The sequence below is a fragment of the Idiotropiscis lumnitzeri genome, chromosome 10 (assembly GCF_059441095.1).
Source record: "Idiotropiscis lumnitzeri isolate Australia: NSW breed Sydney's pygmy pipehorse chromosome 10, RoL_Ilum_1.0, whole genome shotgun sequence".
In the NCBI taxonomy this organism is placed as follows: domain Eukaryota; kingdom Metazoa; phylum Chordata; class Actinopteri; order Syngnathiformes; family Syngnathidae; genus Idiotropiscis; species Idiotropiscis lumnitzeri.
In genome coordinates this window covers 9,049,289-9,066,067 of record NC_142400.1, presented here as the reverse complement: position 1 = coordinate 9,066,067, position 16,779 = coordinate 9,049,289, and the positions used below count along the sequence as shown (strand labels likewise).

The following is a 16,779-nucleotide window of genomic DNA, read 5'->3' as shown; positions in this document are numbered from 1 at the left end:
GCTGTGTTAGCTGCTATGCTAACGCCTCAAGAGCAGACATTATATATTTTTTTTTAAAAAAGGCAAACTTCGATATTTATGGAGTAAAATAAAGCTTTCAAAATGTCAATACGTTTTCATTACGAGAGTACAAGAAGAGAAAAATGGGTTTTACCTTAGTCACCCAGGATCAGCGCAATTGATCCTTAATGCCGAGTCACGTGCTCGAGATGGAAAGAAAGTAAAAGCCTGCATTGCGTGTTGGTTGCGAAACTCAATTTCGGAGCAAAGTGTCAACTAATCATAGCCAAAATGAATAAATACGATTTGAAACACATTCTGCTATATCTGCTATTTTTAAATAATATTTTGGAATCACTTTTATTCCAGCTACTTTTATTTTTTGTTTCAGGGATAGTAAATGTATACATCAAGTGCATATATTGCTGTATTTTTGTGCATGTTAATAATGTAATTGGTTGGTTTGATTCAATAAAATGTCGTCCAATTCCCAAACATTGTGATGAGCTCGTGATTATTTCACATATTTACTTTTTTTTAGGTGTTTGTTTGGTAGTGTGCGGTGAGATTTTTCCAATGTAAATTTCGTCTGTTTTAATTGTCTTAATCCTAAATGGGAAACAGTGGATAGGAATATAGCCTTTAGAAATATATTCAACAAAAAGTAAAGTATTGTTATTTTTAAATTAAAAACAGCACGCATTTATTTAATTAGCAGGATCAAATACTCCTATTTACTTTTGCGATTTTGACGATGTTGACAGTAGATTACTCACCCGTCATGCGGAATGATAAATAGTGTTCTTTGCTCTTTGAGGTCGGACACTTTTTGTCGACGCACTCGGGTGAGAGTTGTTTACAAATAACAGCTGTCATAATCTCAACACGTTGTTGTATATTTCTCCACACAATGGCAGGGGAAACATAAATATTGTGCTTGCGAGGTATTCACTTGGGTAAGTGTTGCCTAACTTACATTGTGTGCGTGAAGTTTCGTTGCGTTTCTATGCAACGTTTGAGCTTCAGAGCTAGCATGAAAACATTACGGAGCAACAAACTTCACTAGCTTACTACTCCGCGTTCGATTGCCTAGCAAGTAGAGTGTCAAACATGATCATTTTTTACATTTTAGTTACCAAATAGCCTTTACGAATACAATTATTCAGACTGTTCTTTCTATAAATTGCCTTATACTTCTTATGCACTGTTTCACTGCTATATATTGTCCACGTAATTTGGATGAATATTTCCTACTTCATTATTGTTTGTCAGTTATGTGAATGTGAAAAGTGAAGTTGCAATTAAACCTGCATCCTCAACATCAGCCCCCTGACTAATACTGCGACCCTGAATTGTTGACAATAAAAACCATTTAACAAACAGTTTAGTAACATTCATTGTGGTACATGCTGCTGCCTCGACTGGTCCCAAGTGCAGATTAAAAAGAAAGGGATGAGTTCCATCAGGAAGAGAACCTAGTGGAAAAAAATGTGCCAAACAAAAGATGCAGGTGACTCATAGTGGTAATCTTTGAACTTTTTTTATCCACTGCCAGTTGATGTTTACACAGTGTAATTCAAACAACAAGATAGTTTTGCCATACAACAGTCTGTTTAGTGTAATGCTAACAAAAATGGGAAATACCATAGACAGGCTAACAAAAAGCCTTATTGTATTGTTATGATTTAATTATTGGGTTGCATAAGCCTTACTTGCAATTACTGCATCAACACTACGACTTCACCAGACTTGCATTCTTCATCAGAAATACTTTTCCAGACCCTCTTTGAGTTCTCGTTTTTTTTTTTTGTAGGGGATTCTCCCTTCATCCTCTTCTTGAGGAAATGCTCTATTGGGTTAAGGTCCGGTTGACTTGTCCGGTCTTTTTCCCCTGATGAAATCCCTTGTGTTGGCAGCAGAAAAATGTGATGGATTCTGTTTAATTATGCCATTACTGTATTTTCTTATTTCAAGATAAACTGAAAAACACATTGGAACTGTTTTTTTTGGGGGGGAGCAGGCTGGGTCAGATGAATGGCATTTCCAAACAACACCAATTATTCTTTTTCATCAAGGTCAGACATTGGAGAAAATTGTATTTTTCTGAGACCAATGATATAATTCTTATGTAACAAAGCTCATTACCCTCACCTATGTGTCCTACAGTACGCTCAGAGACCAAGGCCGACAGTTGTGGAGTCACGTCGGCAGGTCCCATGGCGGAGGGAGGCACCAAGCTGACACTGAGGCGCCTGGAACCTCCCATTCACAAGTTCATTAAAGTGGCTCTACCCACAGACTTGGAGCGTCTGAAGAAACACCACAACAACATCCTGAAGGTGACGCTTCAGATACTGTAGCTTGGCGTCTACATTTAGATGAATGTCTGATTAGTTTTCCTTCTGCTTTGCAGTACCAGCAAAGCCAACAATGGGACCGCCTTCATCAGGAGCACATAAATGCCAGCCGAACCGTTCAGGTACACAATGACATTTTCAATAAATCAGCCCTTTGTATGTGCATGGTTGACATGACATTTCAAATAGCATGTGAGCCACAAGTTGGCTCTATCCTAAGTGTTGCCAGCACGGTGTCCGTAGGCACTAGGTCGCCCCCAAGGACCACATGAATAGCCAGTCGGTGGTCTGTTGTAAAATTAGGTCAACACTAATGCGACATCCTCATTTTGAAGGAATTTTGTTGAAGTGGTCGTTTGAAAATGTAAACGTTTAGGATTTCTAACGATTAAGTGTTGGATATTGACATTTATCTGGTTCCTCCCATGTTACGTCATTGTTGATAATACCGGTTAACAATTTTTGTACAGTATAAATAGATGAATGGATTTGTTTAATTTGAGATGCAAATAAACTTCTATAGATTTTTCTACACTGATACTAAATCTGTTTTCATAATAACAATATGTAAGATAGTAATATATTTCGTAACATTTATGAAATAAGGGTTCGGTTCAGCAATGGGTGGATTTTTTTTTCTGAAATGTCATAGCTCTAAATTACATAACATGGTAAAATCCCTATTGCGCAAACTTTTATAGGTCAAACTTAAAAACCAAGAACCTGATGTGGTAGGAAAAAAAGTAAAAATAATATTGACCAGTGTAATTATCGTGAGAAATCATTTCATGAACAGTGTATTCACAAAGATGATTAATATTAGTTTTTAACAACAATATTATGGCTGCAACAAAGAAATGGATCGCTAAATAATTATTTAAAGTTATTGGCAAAAAATGTCATTATTGACCTTTTTTGTTATAACAACAAAAAATTCCACATGATATTGCACAAAATGCAATGGCCAAGGTCCCAGTTTAGCCAAGTAAGTCGCAAGACGCGTGTAAATAACATAAGCTAAAATAAATATGATGAAGAGGTAAAAGAGATATTTATTGAACGTGTGAAAAGATGCGAGGCATCAAAGGTGTGAATGTAGCAGAATGAAAACGCAAGAGCCTTGAATTTCGCTTTCTATTTACAAGATCATTTTGTTCAAGAATCCTGTGTTTAACGATAACGATGATCACCATTAATGAGGACATGGGAAACAATTGCATGCCCTTCTTTCAATCAAATTCATCGATTATTTGAAAAAATAACCAAGAGACTAATCCACTATTAAAATACTCATTAATTGCATTCCTAAAAAAACATATAATTAAAAGTAAATGTGCAAACTGATCATTTCAAAAGTGTCAAACTGCCCTTTGCATTACTCAGCACCCAAGCGGCGCTTCTCAGTTTCAAAAAGGTTGGTGACACAGCTGTGAATTTGTCTTTCTGTAAAACCACCAAATGACACAATGAGCCTCATCGCTCGATGCTGGGTTAGATTTTTCAAGTTTGTACCGGAATGATAAAAGTGCCTATTGTTTCTTAAAGTCACTTGTCATGTATTTATTTATTTATTTTCTAAATTCCTCACCAAGTATGACTTTATGACATGTGGTATTCATTTCACCCTTAATAGAGGCAGTTCAGTTCACTTTAGTTCAGGGGTGGGCAGTTAATTTCAATTTCAAATATTACTGGGTCAACACAGTTAAGATCTCGAATTTGGTTGGATGTTTGTGTAAAAAGTATACTTCACACAGATCTGATCAGCTTGAACCGATCGGCAGATATTTAAAATTAGTGTTTGGTCGTAATGTCGTAATTTGGTGATCGACCAATGACGTCATTGACAGGATCCGCAAAAAAAGACATTACAGCAAACATAATCTTGTTTACTCCAGGGATGTTCTGTTTATAATTGAAGGTTTTGTCATGATATCCAGTCAGATTTTTTTTTTTTCAAATTTGTTTAATATTTTTAGATAATTTTGGACTTTTCCATGTATTGAATGATTATCATTGCTTTGAGAAGAATTGTTAGGGTTTAATAATTATCTATTTTTCCTAATATATTTCAGTGAGTGTCAGTTAAAGGCAAATTTAGGGTACCAATCCTCTAGGAATAGTGGGGGTGGAGTGTATTGTAAATAAATAAATTGATTGTATAGATTGTATACATTGGACCATCTTCTGATCATATCAGTGATCGGCTTTCTTCTTTTTTTTTTTTAAGTTAGCAACTGATGTTAGCAGTCAATATATTTTCTTCTTCTCACATTCTTACATTAGTACTCCTTGTTCAGGCTCCCTTTTCTTCCCTGTTACAAGCCCCCACCCTAAAAAAAAGCCACAAAATTCCCTGAGTAATCCTTCATAATGCTGTCGTGCATGATCTGTGGATGTTACGCAACACTCCTTTATTTATTGATTGCCATGTGTTTTGTACATCCTTTTTGGAGTCCATCCATCAATTAAAAAAAAAAAACATGTTTTTACCTCTTATACTATTCCGGTTCATGAATCAGCTGCAGTAAATTCCAGCCCAGCTGACACTGTGTACCAGACAGGGTACATCCTGCACAGGTTGCCAAGAACTCAGAGGGCCCCTTAAGGCATATTTTCACCATCATTTTGTTTAAGTATCCAAATTGTACGGCCTTTAGGGCAATCAGCTTCAGACATCCCGTCTTTGCTCCCTATCTGAAAATTCATAAAAAAATGAAAAAGGAAAAAAAAAAAAAAGAGCAATAAAATATATGACATCCTACCTTGAATAGATGTTTTTGTCGTTGTGTGTCTGCACATGATGTGTGTGAAATTCCCCAAAGAATGCTGTTGCCTGGAAGCCAATAGGCACCCACCAATCCTCTCATCGCTACACTCCAAGCCCCGGGGATGGACACTGAGTGCTTTCCAATGTCTTTATAGTGTAAATCCCGACTCATGGGTTAGTGCATTCTGTGTTAAGTGTACTGGACGGGCAGACAGAAAAGTAAATGTGCAGCTAAAGTGGAACCTCCAAAGTCATGCACCCCAAGAAGTCCCCAGAAATGTACCTCAGAAGACTAACATCAATTTGAATTCAATTTTGTCACTTTCTACCGACCAAAAATTTCATCACAGTTGCTCAGGTAACGACCAATCACGACTCACATTTTCTACAGCTGAGCCATGATTGGTCGTTAGCTGAGCCTTGAACATCCGTGATTTCATTGTCAGTCGACAGAAGTGACAAAATGGCCGCCCCCTTGCCACTTTCAAAATACCGGTATTAAAAAAACCCAAAACATGACATTGTCCAATTTAAAGCTAAGGTGTTTATCTTTTCTTTATAAGATATTTGAACCCTACGATGTTTTTTTTTGCTGTGTGACCTTAAAGAAAAAAAAAAGATCTATTTCACCTAATACAGAACAGTTGAAAATTACATGATGCAGCCCGTTCGCTGATCACATGATGAAATCGGGACTATTGTAATTATAAGTAACGCCAATTGGAGTCACAGATTCACTGGGAAGATTTTTTTGTTTTTGTTTGATGGAGCAAGACTTTACCACTGGTGCAACCGGGAAATGAACAAACATTTTGTTGACAGCGCAATTTATTTCCAGCCATCCGTTTTCAAGAGCACTATCCCAGTAGGGGCGTATGATCAACTTTCAACCCACCAAGATGGCGGTTAAACTTTACACCTTTGAGCCTGCATTTGCAGAATTCATTTAAAAGGGCTTTGTCCTACTTCTCTCTGATGCCAGAACATGTCAGAGTCCACTTAGTCATTGCAACGGAAGAAGGGGAAAAAAAGAGGATCTCACAGTCAAGCATACTGACAAATTGTGTTGTCAACGCTTGTCAATTTTCGTTCATGTCTGTTAGTGCGATTAATTTGTGTATGAATGCACCAAACAAACCAAGACTGCCTCAGTGGGTGTGTCTTGTTCCACTCATTTACTCTTGTTCCAAGCGCACATGAGTCTTTGCGTGACTTAAGAGTGTGACTTCCGATATGAACCAGAACCAGCGTTTCGTTAACAATGATAATTGACAGAAAAAAAAATAAAAATCTTCAAGAAAGTGTAGTGTCAGTTATGAACAATATTAGTCAAGTAAAATTTAAAAGAAATTTGCATTGAAATTACTATTAAATATATACGATTCATCAAAAAACTGATTTAAAAATATAACTATTTACTACCTCCTTCGATGCATTTTCTTCGTCAAAACATGGTATGTGTAAATATTTTCAATTGAGGTGGAGAATGCAGTCAGACAGGGAAAGACGGGGACATCATGTACAAATTTACAGAGAAAGTGGAATTTGCGCAAGAAAGAATACTGAGCAGAGTGAGTGGGTGAAGCACATTCTTTTTAAACGTCATAAAACACATCCCATTCACGAGAGTGTCATTAGCAGACCGTGTCCTTAAACTTCAAGGATCACAATAGACATTCCAAAAAATGGAGAATGAAAAGCACAAGTAACAATTGGCGCACTGCTGCTTCCGGTGTCCCACAGAAAGTTGCGCCTGAAATTGTTTCTACATTGGCGTCGCCGGGAATAAGGTGGATATTTTGGACTCTAATTAAAATGCCAGAATAAAATTTCAGTCATCTCAAAACTGTGTAAGCCCCTTTTGACATAGCACATAGAATTAAGTGTTGGTAAAAAAAACCTGCCAAAGTTGAATGATTTAAAAAAAAATAATAATAATAATTAAAATGAGGCTTCAAAATCGTGAAGAATCAAGCAGTTGTCGCTGCTGTGTCCTTTCAAAGCTTGAAACCACATCCCGCTGAAAAACGAATGCTACTTCGTCTAGGTGCTAGCTACCAGCTAGCTTGCGAGCTAACAGGCTTGTGCCTAGTAATAACAAAAAAATAACTTTCAATTGCTCTCGATAAATACTTGAATGCTCAAGTTTTTATATGTTGGAGGATGGGATATTCATACCCTACGCCGAAGCGTGTCACTAGGTGCTATTTTTGCCACACGCAAAAAAAAAAAAATCTGGAAAATTGGAAACACAATTTAATGCTATATCTATAAATATTTTTCAGCCAATGTACCTTTTTGGCACATGCCTGCCATCCCCTACCATCATTTGTAGTTCAAAATTTTTCTCTCACACATCATGTATTTTTTGGGTGTGTACTTTTTGGACTGTTCTACTTTGCGAGAACCCACTTGACTACAGGGGGGAAAAAATCTTAAATCAAAAAGCCACTCTTCTTGTCATCCCACTCCTTGCAGCAACTGCGAGCCAACATCAGAGAGATGGAGAAGTTGTGCGGCCAAGTCCGGCCAGAAGACGCCGCAGCTCTGGAGAAGCTCATCAAGCCGATCAAGGACAGAGCGTCGGCAGCCACGCGAGACTTCCTGCAGTTGCACTCCAACCCTTCTGCTCAGCCCACACCATCTTCGCCGCCACCTGACGTTGCTTTGCCATCCGGTCGGGAGTCCAGCACTCAACATGCGGGTGACGACATGGATGAGGAGTCTGTTTCTGGCGGGCAAATTCAAACGCAGCTGCCGGAAATCCCTGTAGAGGAGAGTGCTGCCGATTCTTGGGACAACCTGGAAGAGGTACTGATATAATTATTTTTTGGGTTAGGGACAAAGCTCAGCTGCCAATAGAAGATGCCCCTCCCTAAAAATCTGGAGAAGTGCCTATATTATTACAGTGAACGCCGTTTTATTGCAGGGATATATTCCTGACCGAGAAGAAGGGTTGGGCAATTCAACATCGCAATTTTCGAATCGCAGAAGCTGCAATTTGTGGGGTTAGGGGACAACCTCGGTCGGTCATCAGACTTTATTTTTCATACATTCTGTATGTTTATTTTTATTTATATTGTGTTTACTTGAGATGAGTTTAGTGATTAAGAAGTGCAGTCCACATATTTCGATATCAGTTTCATGAAACATAAAGCCACTGATTTGTTTGCATTATTTTTATCTGGGTTATAACGTAGTGATTTATGTTTGCGCAACGCTTGTTTGTTACAATTTTGTGAGGCTGTCTCAGTGAACGCTTAAGATCGCGAATCAAATGTTTTTAGTAAGCAATGTTAAATGAAGTCGATAAATCAGCTGTCTTTCACATTAACTCACAGTTCATTTGCCATTATTTAGCTTAAGCAGAATTTATAAAATCAAAACATTTGTTTACTAAATCAGATATTGTTTATTGTAATATAAGTTAATTTATTGCTTGCACACTACTTGTTAAAAAAAAAACATGGAAAGAGGACCTTGAGGAAAATAATTGCATATTAAATTGTAATCGCAATATTCACCGAAAAAAAATGTGTGATTAGATTATTTGTCAAAATTGTTCATTGTAATCATATGTGAACAAAGTGAAAATTCTGTCCTTATTGTACTGTTTGTGTGTTGGCGGCGATCTTTAAAGAGGTGTGTGACATCAGCGATTCTGTGTGAGAGTGTCTTTGCGTGAGCTGTGGCCCATAGCAGCTTCTGCATGGATCTACTTATTGCGATGGTGTTACCTTGTCTCGCATTGGACTAAAGATAAAACCTAAATATACCAAAATGTAAACAAAAAAATTAAAATTAATTAATTAAATTAATTAATTAAATATAATTTCAATCTCCTCTCAAGCAGGCATTGTTTCTTTTCTGTACTGTAAGTGCCAGTGCTTGTGAAACATTGTCCTCGGATTAATATTGCGTTTGTGGAATAAGAATTAATCAGAAAAATCAATTGCTGCGCATGAGGGGGTGTCGTGTCGGGCCAAATCCGCTGCAGGCCGGAAGTGACATTGAAGTGCCAGTAAAGAAATACCTGCTACCATGCAGAGAGCAATGAATTTTGCAGGCGCTGTAATATTGGTCTGTCCCCACGCCATCTGTTATTTTCACACGTCTATTAACCATTTTCAAGTGTTGAAAACACCTTGAGAACAAATCTATTCATGCTTATGAACACTCCAAATGTCTCAGAAGTGTAAAACCTGCATCATCACCTCCAGATTTAGAGTCTAGATGTTTTGGGGTTTTTTTTTTTTTAGCTGATAAGTGAAATTATGTGTAGTCCCCTCCAAAAGTTTTGGAACAGCAAGGTCAATTCTTTTGTTTTTGTTGAATACTGACAACTGAAAAAGTTTGTATTACAGATCAAAAGATGATTTGAAAATTCCAGCTTTTATTTAATTGCGTTTACATCTAGATGTGTTGAACAACTCAGGACATTGCACTTTTTTTTTAAGCCAACTACTTTCAAGTGAACTAATGTATTGGAACGGGCATTATTAAATTCAGTCAGTTTAAAATCACAGAAGAACATGATCCAAAAGCATTTTACAATAAAAAATACACAAAATTCAAACACTTCACAGTAAAAGAAAAAAAAAAGAATTGAAGACTTAAAAATTAAAATAAAGTACAAAAAGACAATGATAAAACGCTTATTTATGTGTTAAAACGGGATTTGAAAATTGCAGCGAAGGTAGCTTGTTTAACAACTAGCAGGACCCAATTTCATAAGAGGCACGGTAGGAAAAAGCCCGACAACCAGCAAACTTTTTCTCCACTGAAAAAGAAAGCAACACACAAGTTCATCCGTGAAGCATGATGGCAGGAATGTCACGGCGAGGCTTGCATGGCTGCTCACTCGTCTCTGTTGATGATGGACCTGAACCCAATCGAGCATGCATTTTACCTCTTGAAGAGTAGACTGAAGGGAGAAACCCCCCCCCCCAAAAAAAAAAAAACGAGAAATAAAAGAAGCTGCAGTAAGTCTGCTGAAGACAGTCGGTCGGAGTCTTGATGCAATCATTGCAAGGAAGGCTTATGCCACCAATTATTATGTTATTCACTTTAAGTTAATTTAATCACGTCTGTTACAATACTTTTGCTTACTTGAAAAGTAGATGGCTTCAAACAAAAAGTGCTCTGTCCCGACAGAAGTTGTGTCTCATGCCTGGGACCCAAATGACTTGAGTAGACAACCGAAACTAAGGAGATGATCTTGCTGTTCCAATACTAACTCTACATTTGAGTCTGTTTAGAAATTGTAAAAAAAAAAAAAGTTTAATTATGGATGATAAATATCAGCAAGTTTAATGCCACTTTGTGTCGTTTTTGTGTCGTCCTAACCAATCTGCAGCTCGCTGTCTTGTTATACCCTCATTTATCCATGCGCTGCGATGCCTCAAACAAACATTTACTTTTTTTCCCCCCTTTCAGGACCTGGTGCAGCTGAGTGGTTTGGTGACAAGCTTCTCCGTGCTCGTCCATGTAAGTATGAACAACAATTGGCTTTCACATGTTGAGCCTGCGCGTGTTTCTTTCCACCCCGCGCTCTGTTTGCCTTGCTGATGGGGCTCCTTTGAGAGCGCAGATCAGTTTAAGGACTACTGCGGAAGGGGGGGGGGACCCTGCGGGACCTCTCAGCAAAGGAGCGGGAAAGCTTGAGTAACAGCCAAGGGAGAGATGCAGGATTTGGAAGTGGGAGGAGATGTCCACGGGCGGGGAGGTGGGCAACATGGGGATGCATCGGAGCAGGTGGCGAACAGACGGCTCAGATTAGAGCTCGATCCTCGGGGATGGAGGCAGGAGAGATTAACAGTGGCAAGAGAGCGAGAGAGAGTGAAGATGTAGTGATGGTTCAAAACAGGCGAGAGGAGGAGCAGAAAGAGCATAGACATGTTGTTCTGGCATCTCGGGGGGGCGGGGGCAAGGTGGGGTGGCGCCCCTGCGGGAGTTATTTTCGAGTACACAACCACCGTGGAATAGCTGTGTCGTGTTTGTGGCGCTTACCGCTTTTTATTCTTTGAATTTTTTATCTCCTGTGCATAGTCAAAAGAAAAACATGATGTTTGTTTGTTCGGTCTCACATGTTCATCAGTTGGGTTGGTCAAAGCCAGGACATTGCAATTACATGATAATAAATCATGTCTTCCAACAGCTCATTATAGTCTAAAAGCTAAAAAGCTCTAGATATGATGAGGTGCAAATAAGGGGAGGAATAAGAATAACAAAACTAAGCAGGCTTTAATTTCTTCTTATTATCCAGTTATTATTCTCATTTGCATGTCCAGCCTGCATGAACATATGTGCAAGTTAGAGCTCACGTAATTGATTTCATGCAGAATTTCATCTTCCTCGTCGTTGTCCCTTCCTTTAAAAAAAATTAAAATAGAAATAGAAAATTGCCAAAGCACTAAGCATGTTTGCCTCACTCAAAAAGACATTGCAGTATAATTCCAGGCTAAATTACCGATCATTCTAAGAATTGTGTTTTTTATTATTTTTGTCATTTTCATTATTATACACAAATTATATATTTTTTTCTAGTTAAATGAATTTGCATTTCCAATTCAATGTAATAAAATCAGCGATTAGAATTAATCACAACAACGCAACAATGAAAAAAATGAGGTCAGAACCTAATAACAAAAACATCAGAAAATGCCACCATGGTGGTCACACTCAAAAGAAATCTGTGACGGCTGAATGCGTGTGAAGGTGTTATAATACTGATTAATTTTATTTTGAAGGTCTGACTTTTGACAGGACACTGTATATTTCTCTGCCATTGTCCGAGTGTTGGCGAGCAGACCGGGAATGTTGTTATTTCATCCATTTGTTCCATTTGTTGAAATTGCTGCCAGTCTTTTTAGGTAACATTGATTAGTAAATGATTAACTAAGATACGGTCATCATGCACAGGATTTTTTATTACAATGACTCAACATTCAAGAAGATATCAGTTAAGAATATCTTATCATCTGTAACTGTTTACAATAAATTACTCACCTAAGCCTGTCCCAATAAAAAAAAAAAAAAATGGGAACAAAATTTTTATTTTCCCTGAAAATTATCATGATAAATGAAAATGTTGATGTTTTTTATGATACGTCTGGAGTATATCGTTTTTAACAGTGAATAAATTTGTATTCTCAAGAATATTGAACATTGTCATTGAATTATAGAATGAAAAATAAAATCTTAAATAAATGAAAAATATAATAACACAAGCAAATATTAAACTTTTGATACAGTCGTATTGAGAGTCACCAATATCTTCCTTTCCCACCCTCAAAAGACTGGTCGCACTGATGTAATTTAAAAAAAAATTTTTTTTTATAGACATAGCATTGAGAAAACCGAGTACCTCGGCACCCAAATTGCTCCTAGTCTAGAACCCTGAATGATAAATATATTTTTCCAAGGAAAACCAAAGTCATATTTTGGGCCATTTTATCTTTTTATACCCTTCTTACCGTCCAGATTTAAGACTTCCCAAGTAGAACAACAATGCGGGGATACAGGAAAGGGGAGAATTAAAATGATAAATAAAGGCAAGAAAGCTTTTACGTGTTATTGTGCAAGTGAAGTGTTATGAATGGAAAGTGGTGCTGGTGAGGTGGAGGCGTTGGAAAGTGCCCTCCTTGTTGTTTGGTCACTGTGTCCATGTGGCTCTCATAGGGCGAGAGACAGCTGCCACTCTGAATATTTCATGAGATACACACACACATGCACACACACAACCCTAACAATTGTAAAATTTGAGTTTACTTCCTGGTCAACAGTTCAAAGCTGTGTGGTAATGATTAATATTAGTATCTGTGTGCGTGCATGTCTTTTGGTACCAGAACGAGTGTTTATATATTTATTTGTGCGCGTGTGGGTGTGTGTGTAACCCCTGTGTTTCAGTCCCAGCAGGAGAGGATTGACAGCATTGAGGACAACGTCAACACGGCCTCTGCCAACGTGGTGGAGGGGTCCAAGAGCCTGGGGAAGGTGTGTATGCAGTGTGTTAATGTGCAAACACACACACACACACCCCCACCCCTGCGTGTGTGTGTGAGGAGATCGATGGCACTTTGCCTCGCAGCTATTCCAACAGCGTTTGTCCCTATTGATCCGCTTGAAAACGGAGGAAAGCCACAATTAAGGAAATTGAGAGAGGAGAGGGATGGAGAGGTTGTCTGTGTGCGTGGAGCATCAAGAAGAGCTCTGAATAACCGCTTCATGTTTTCATTGCCATTTGAGCGCACGCTCTCGGAGAGCTGAGTGTACCTCAGTGGCCTTCACACATATGACATACTCGAAATGTCTAAAGTTTGGCCGCCCATTGCTGGCTTGAATCACGTGTCGAAGCCACTCAACACTTAACGACGCGCACTCACACTGCCTCAGTTCTGGCAGTTATGCTTCAATTCATTTGATTTTTTTTTTGTTTGTGTCAGCATTGCATTAAACACAGGCAAAGTTTGTCTGTCGTTCCCATATATATATATATATATATATATATATATATATATATATATATATATGTATGATGTCTAACTCTGCTCAAGTGAAATTAGAATTGCTTGCCACAGGATTGGAGTCGGGGGAGGTTGGCATTTGAACTCGATTAATTTAATATTGAGGTATTAATCAACAGTGTATGTTGTGTGCGTGCGTGCTCATTAATTGCCATCAGCAAAAAGCACCTTCCACTCTGATGATAGCGGCTGCAAAACCAGCCAAGGAAGATAATGGAATCAGTTTGAAGCTGTAGTGGAAGTGTCCCTTTTTACATTCACACACACACGCACACACCCCAGGTGGTTTGTGTGTGTATTTTCACTGTCAGGGCTCATGTGTGACCAGAGCATATGCATCCAAACTAGGGATGGCAATTTGACTACACTCCCTTGATTTCCTGATTGGAAAATCAAAACTTGATACATTTATTATATTTAATCTTATATATATAAATAATAAAACGGCGATGTCTCGGTATGTGTGTGTTCAGGCGATAGGCTACAAGTTGGTGATGCTGCCTTTGGCCGGGGCAGTCCTGGGCGGCGCTATCGGTGGCCCACTGGGACTTCTGATTGGACTGAAAACCGCAGCGGCGGCCGCTATGGGGGGCGGAGCCCTGGGCTTCGCGGGAGGCAGCCTGGTGAAGCATCACCGTAAAAACGTGTTGGCGCTGCGGATGGAGCAGCTGACTGCACCGCCGTCCGACGCCCGGTCAGGCAAGGATGAGTGAGCGGTGGAATTTCCAGCCCGACGCTGGATGCTTCTTGTATAATCAAGACTGTGAGCTGTTGAACTACTAACGGATGTGAATTCCATTTGCATTCACAACGTATGTAACGATACGTTTTAGTGGAACGGCGTCGAACTGACAGTTGTGTGCTCAACCTCACGTTTAATAGAAAATGAAGACACCATCACTTTTGGAGAAAGGAAACCTCTCAAACAACTGCATATTTTGTCTTTTTTTTTTTACACAGTCTAATAAGATCCATTACAAGAGCTGTGTAAAAAAAAAAAAAAAAAAAGCCTTTGCAAATAAAATTAAAATGTCATTCCAAAAACTGCTTTTTTTACATAGTATTGTGAGCTCATTGCAGTTGTTTCAGACCCTCCCGTATTAGGTTACCATGGTGTTCAAACTATGGCTTGTGACCCGCCGTCCATTTTTTAGTGGCCCACAGCATATATGGATGTGACAGAAAGGTTCCACTCTCTTAAAAGGACAACTTGCATTTTTTTTTGGGGGGGGGGGCTAAGAGTTATTTAAGTTGGAAAAACTTTCAAATATAAATTACTGACATTGGTAACAACGTTAGTGCAACAAAGAAGCAAGTTGCTTTAATAAAAGGGATGACTGTTCTGTAGATGCTTATTAACTATAAAATATTTAGTTGAATTACCCAAGTTAAAATGTTATTGAAGTTTGTTCCCTTGAAATTTTGGACTTCACATAACTTTTTTTTTTTCGACTTGGGTCACATTTTAAACCCAAAACTAAAGCAATGGGTTTTGCCCTTTAACCATAAATCTAGACTTCAATCAGTTGAAAACTGTACCAGGACATTGTGCCTGCTCAGTCTCCTGAGCATCTGACAGTTCCTTGCCGAGGAGAACATTGACCCTGCTCTTTGTTTGAGATCATTTGAATGAGAATTTGCTTTTATTTTTTATTTGATTTGAAAAGGTAGAATTTTGTGACCGCTCTTGTAGTGGGTCAAATAATTTGCAGGGATGAATGTCCCATTTTGAGAAACTTCTGCCTTTGCTGTACAGTCACATTGAGTTTATAATACAATTTTTTTTATGAACCTTTGCACAACACACCCAAGTGCCAACATGCAGGTCACTTCAGGAAGTGTTCCATGTTCTGTTTTACAGCTTCTTGTCAGCCAAATCAAATGTTGCATCCATGTCGTGATTCAATGTGAATAAAGACCAGACAAAAAATACGCAAAACACAACATATTGTAAAATTACTTTTAATCATCATCCCTTTCCCAAATTCTTTCCCCTCTTGAGATGACTTGTTTGGAAATGGCATCCCCCCCCCAATTCATTCGCGTGTGGGCTGATATGTCCCAATGTCTCATGGCCTCAACTGGACAGTACAAACTGAGCAACAAGTCCCCTTAAATTTGAACAAGTACACTTTTGGATCCATTTCAAGAATTAATAACTTGTACCAAACACTTATTAGAAACATTTTTAAGAGGGCTCCTCTTTCAACAGCCATGATCATTTGGAAGTGCACACGTACAAAAAACATGGAAATAAACACTGGGCATTTAAAGAATATTCTTTCAGAATGTGTCACAGTGGAGGTAATATGCTTCAGCGACACGGCACAGAAAAATTATTTTCAGTCGTAATTTTTGTCTGATCTTTGGCAATCGCAATTTTTTTTGTTGTTAAGAGTTGATTTTGGACAGGAGTGGGGAACAGCCTTCCTTTGAGTGTGCTTCTATGAAGTCTTCCAGGAAAGACTGAGGATCCAATTATTTGTAGCATTTGTTGGTTTTAGGTGGATTTACAACAGTTCTGGTTTATTAGTTTTTCATATTGCTCGGTCTTTTAGATTAAACACTGCTGAGCTGTGAATGACCCCTAGGTGCAGGGTGCCCAGTTCTCATATAGCATCTTTTTTCATTGAGAAGGAAAAAAAAATAATTGTAGCCATTTAACTGATTATTTAAGTCAGGGGTGGGGAACATTTTTACTATCAGTCCTAATACTAGATTTGTGGGAGAAAAAAATAAAACAACCGAAAGGTATAAAACAAAATATGACTAAGAGGGTGTTTTTGCAACAAAAAAAAAAAACAGGGATGGATTCAAACGAACCGCAAATATTCAGGGGGTCCAATCTATGTGGGTTTCAGATAAAAATTTCAGGATGAACGCAAAAATGCACTACAACCTTTGCAGAACTTCAATTATCTTTCCAAAACTTTTGAATGCAATGTCCAAATGTTAAATGTTGCTGGCAAAATTTACAACTGTTCAATCCAAGAAAATATCCAAGGACGTCGACTTCTCTACATTGTGTGTTGAAGGCTGTTGGTAAATTGTTAGTTGTTCTCTCGGTCTCATGTTGTCGAAATGCAAGCGTCACGGTGACTTACTTGAAGCACGAAAAGCATCGGCC

The 16,779-nt window shown here is 38.4% G+C and overlaps 1 protein-coding gene across 1 annotated transcript; it reads left to right on the top strand.

Moving 5' to 3' along the window:
• Positions 1 to 820: 820 nt before the first annotated feature.
• stx17 (syntaxin 17) lies at positions 821 to 16,407 on the top strand. The gene is made up of 7 exons (XM_088307615.1): positions 821 to 956; positions 2,167 to 2,339; positions 2,414 to 2,479; positions 7,606 to 7,938; positions 10,564 to 10,614; positions 13,036 to 13,122; positions 14,126 to 16,407. The coding sequence occupies exons 2-7, from the start codon at positions 2,217 to 2,219 to the stop codon at positions 14,363 to 14,365; spliced, it is 900 nt and encodes a 299-aa protein (XP_088163741.1). The 5' UTR covers positions 821 to 956; positions 2,167 to 2,216; the 3' UTR covers positions 14,366 to 16,407.
• The last annotated feature ends 372 nt before the right edge of the window (positions 16,408 to 16,779 follow it).

Excerpts from the sequence above, each read along its gene's own strand:
- stx17 (XM_088307615.1), top strand. The coding sequence starts at position 2,217 with ATGGCGGAGGGAGGCACCAAGCTGACACTGAGGCGCCTGGAACCTCCC. Across the intron at positions 2,340-2,413 it reads ACCACAACAACATCCTGAAG|TACCAGCAAAGCCAACAATG; the intron begins GTGACGCTTCAG and ends TCTGCTTTGCAG. Across the intron at positions 13,123-14,125 it reads GGTCCAAGAGCCTGGGGAAG|GCGATAGGCTACAAGTTGGT; the intron begins GTGTGTATGCAG and ends GTGTGTGTTCAG.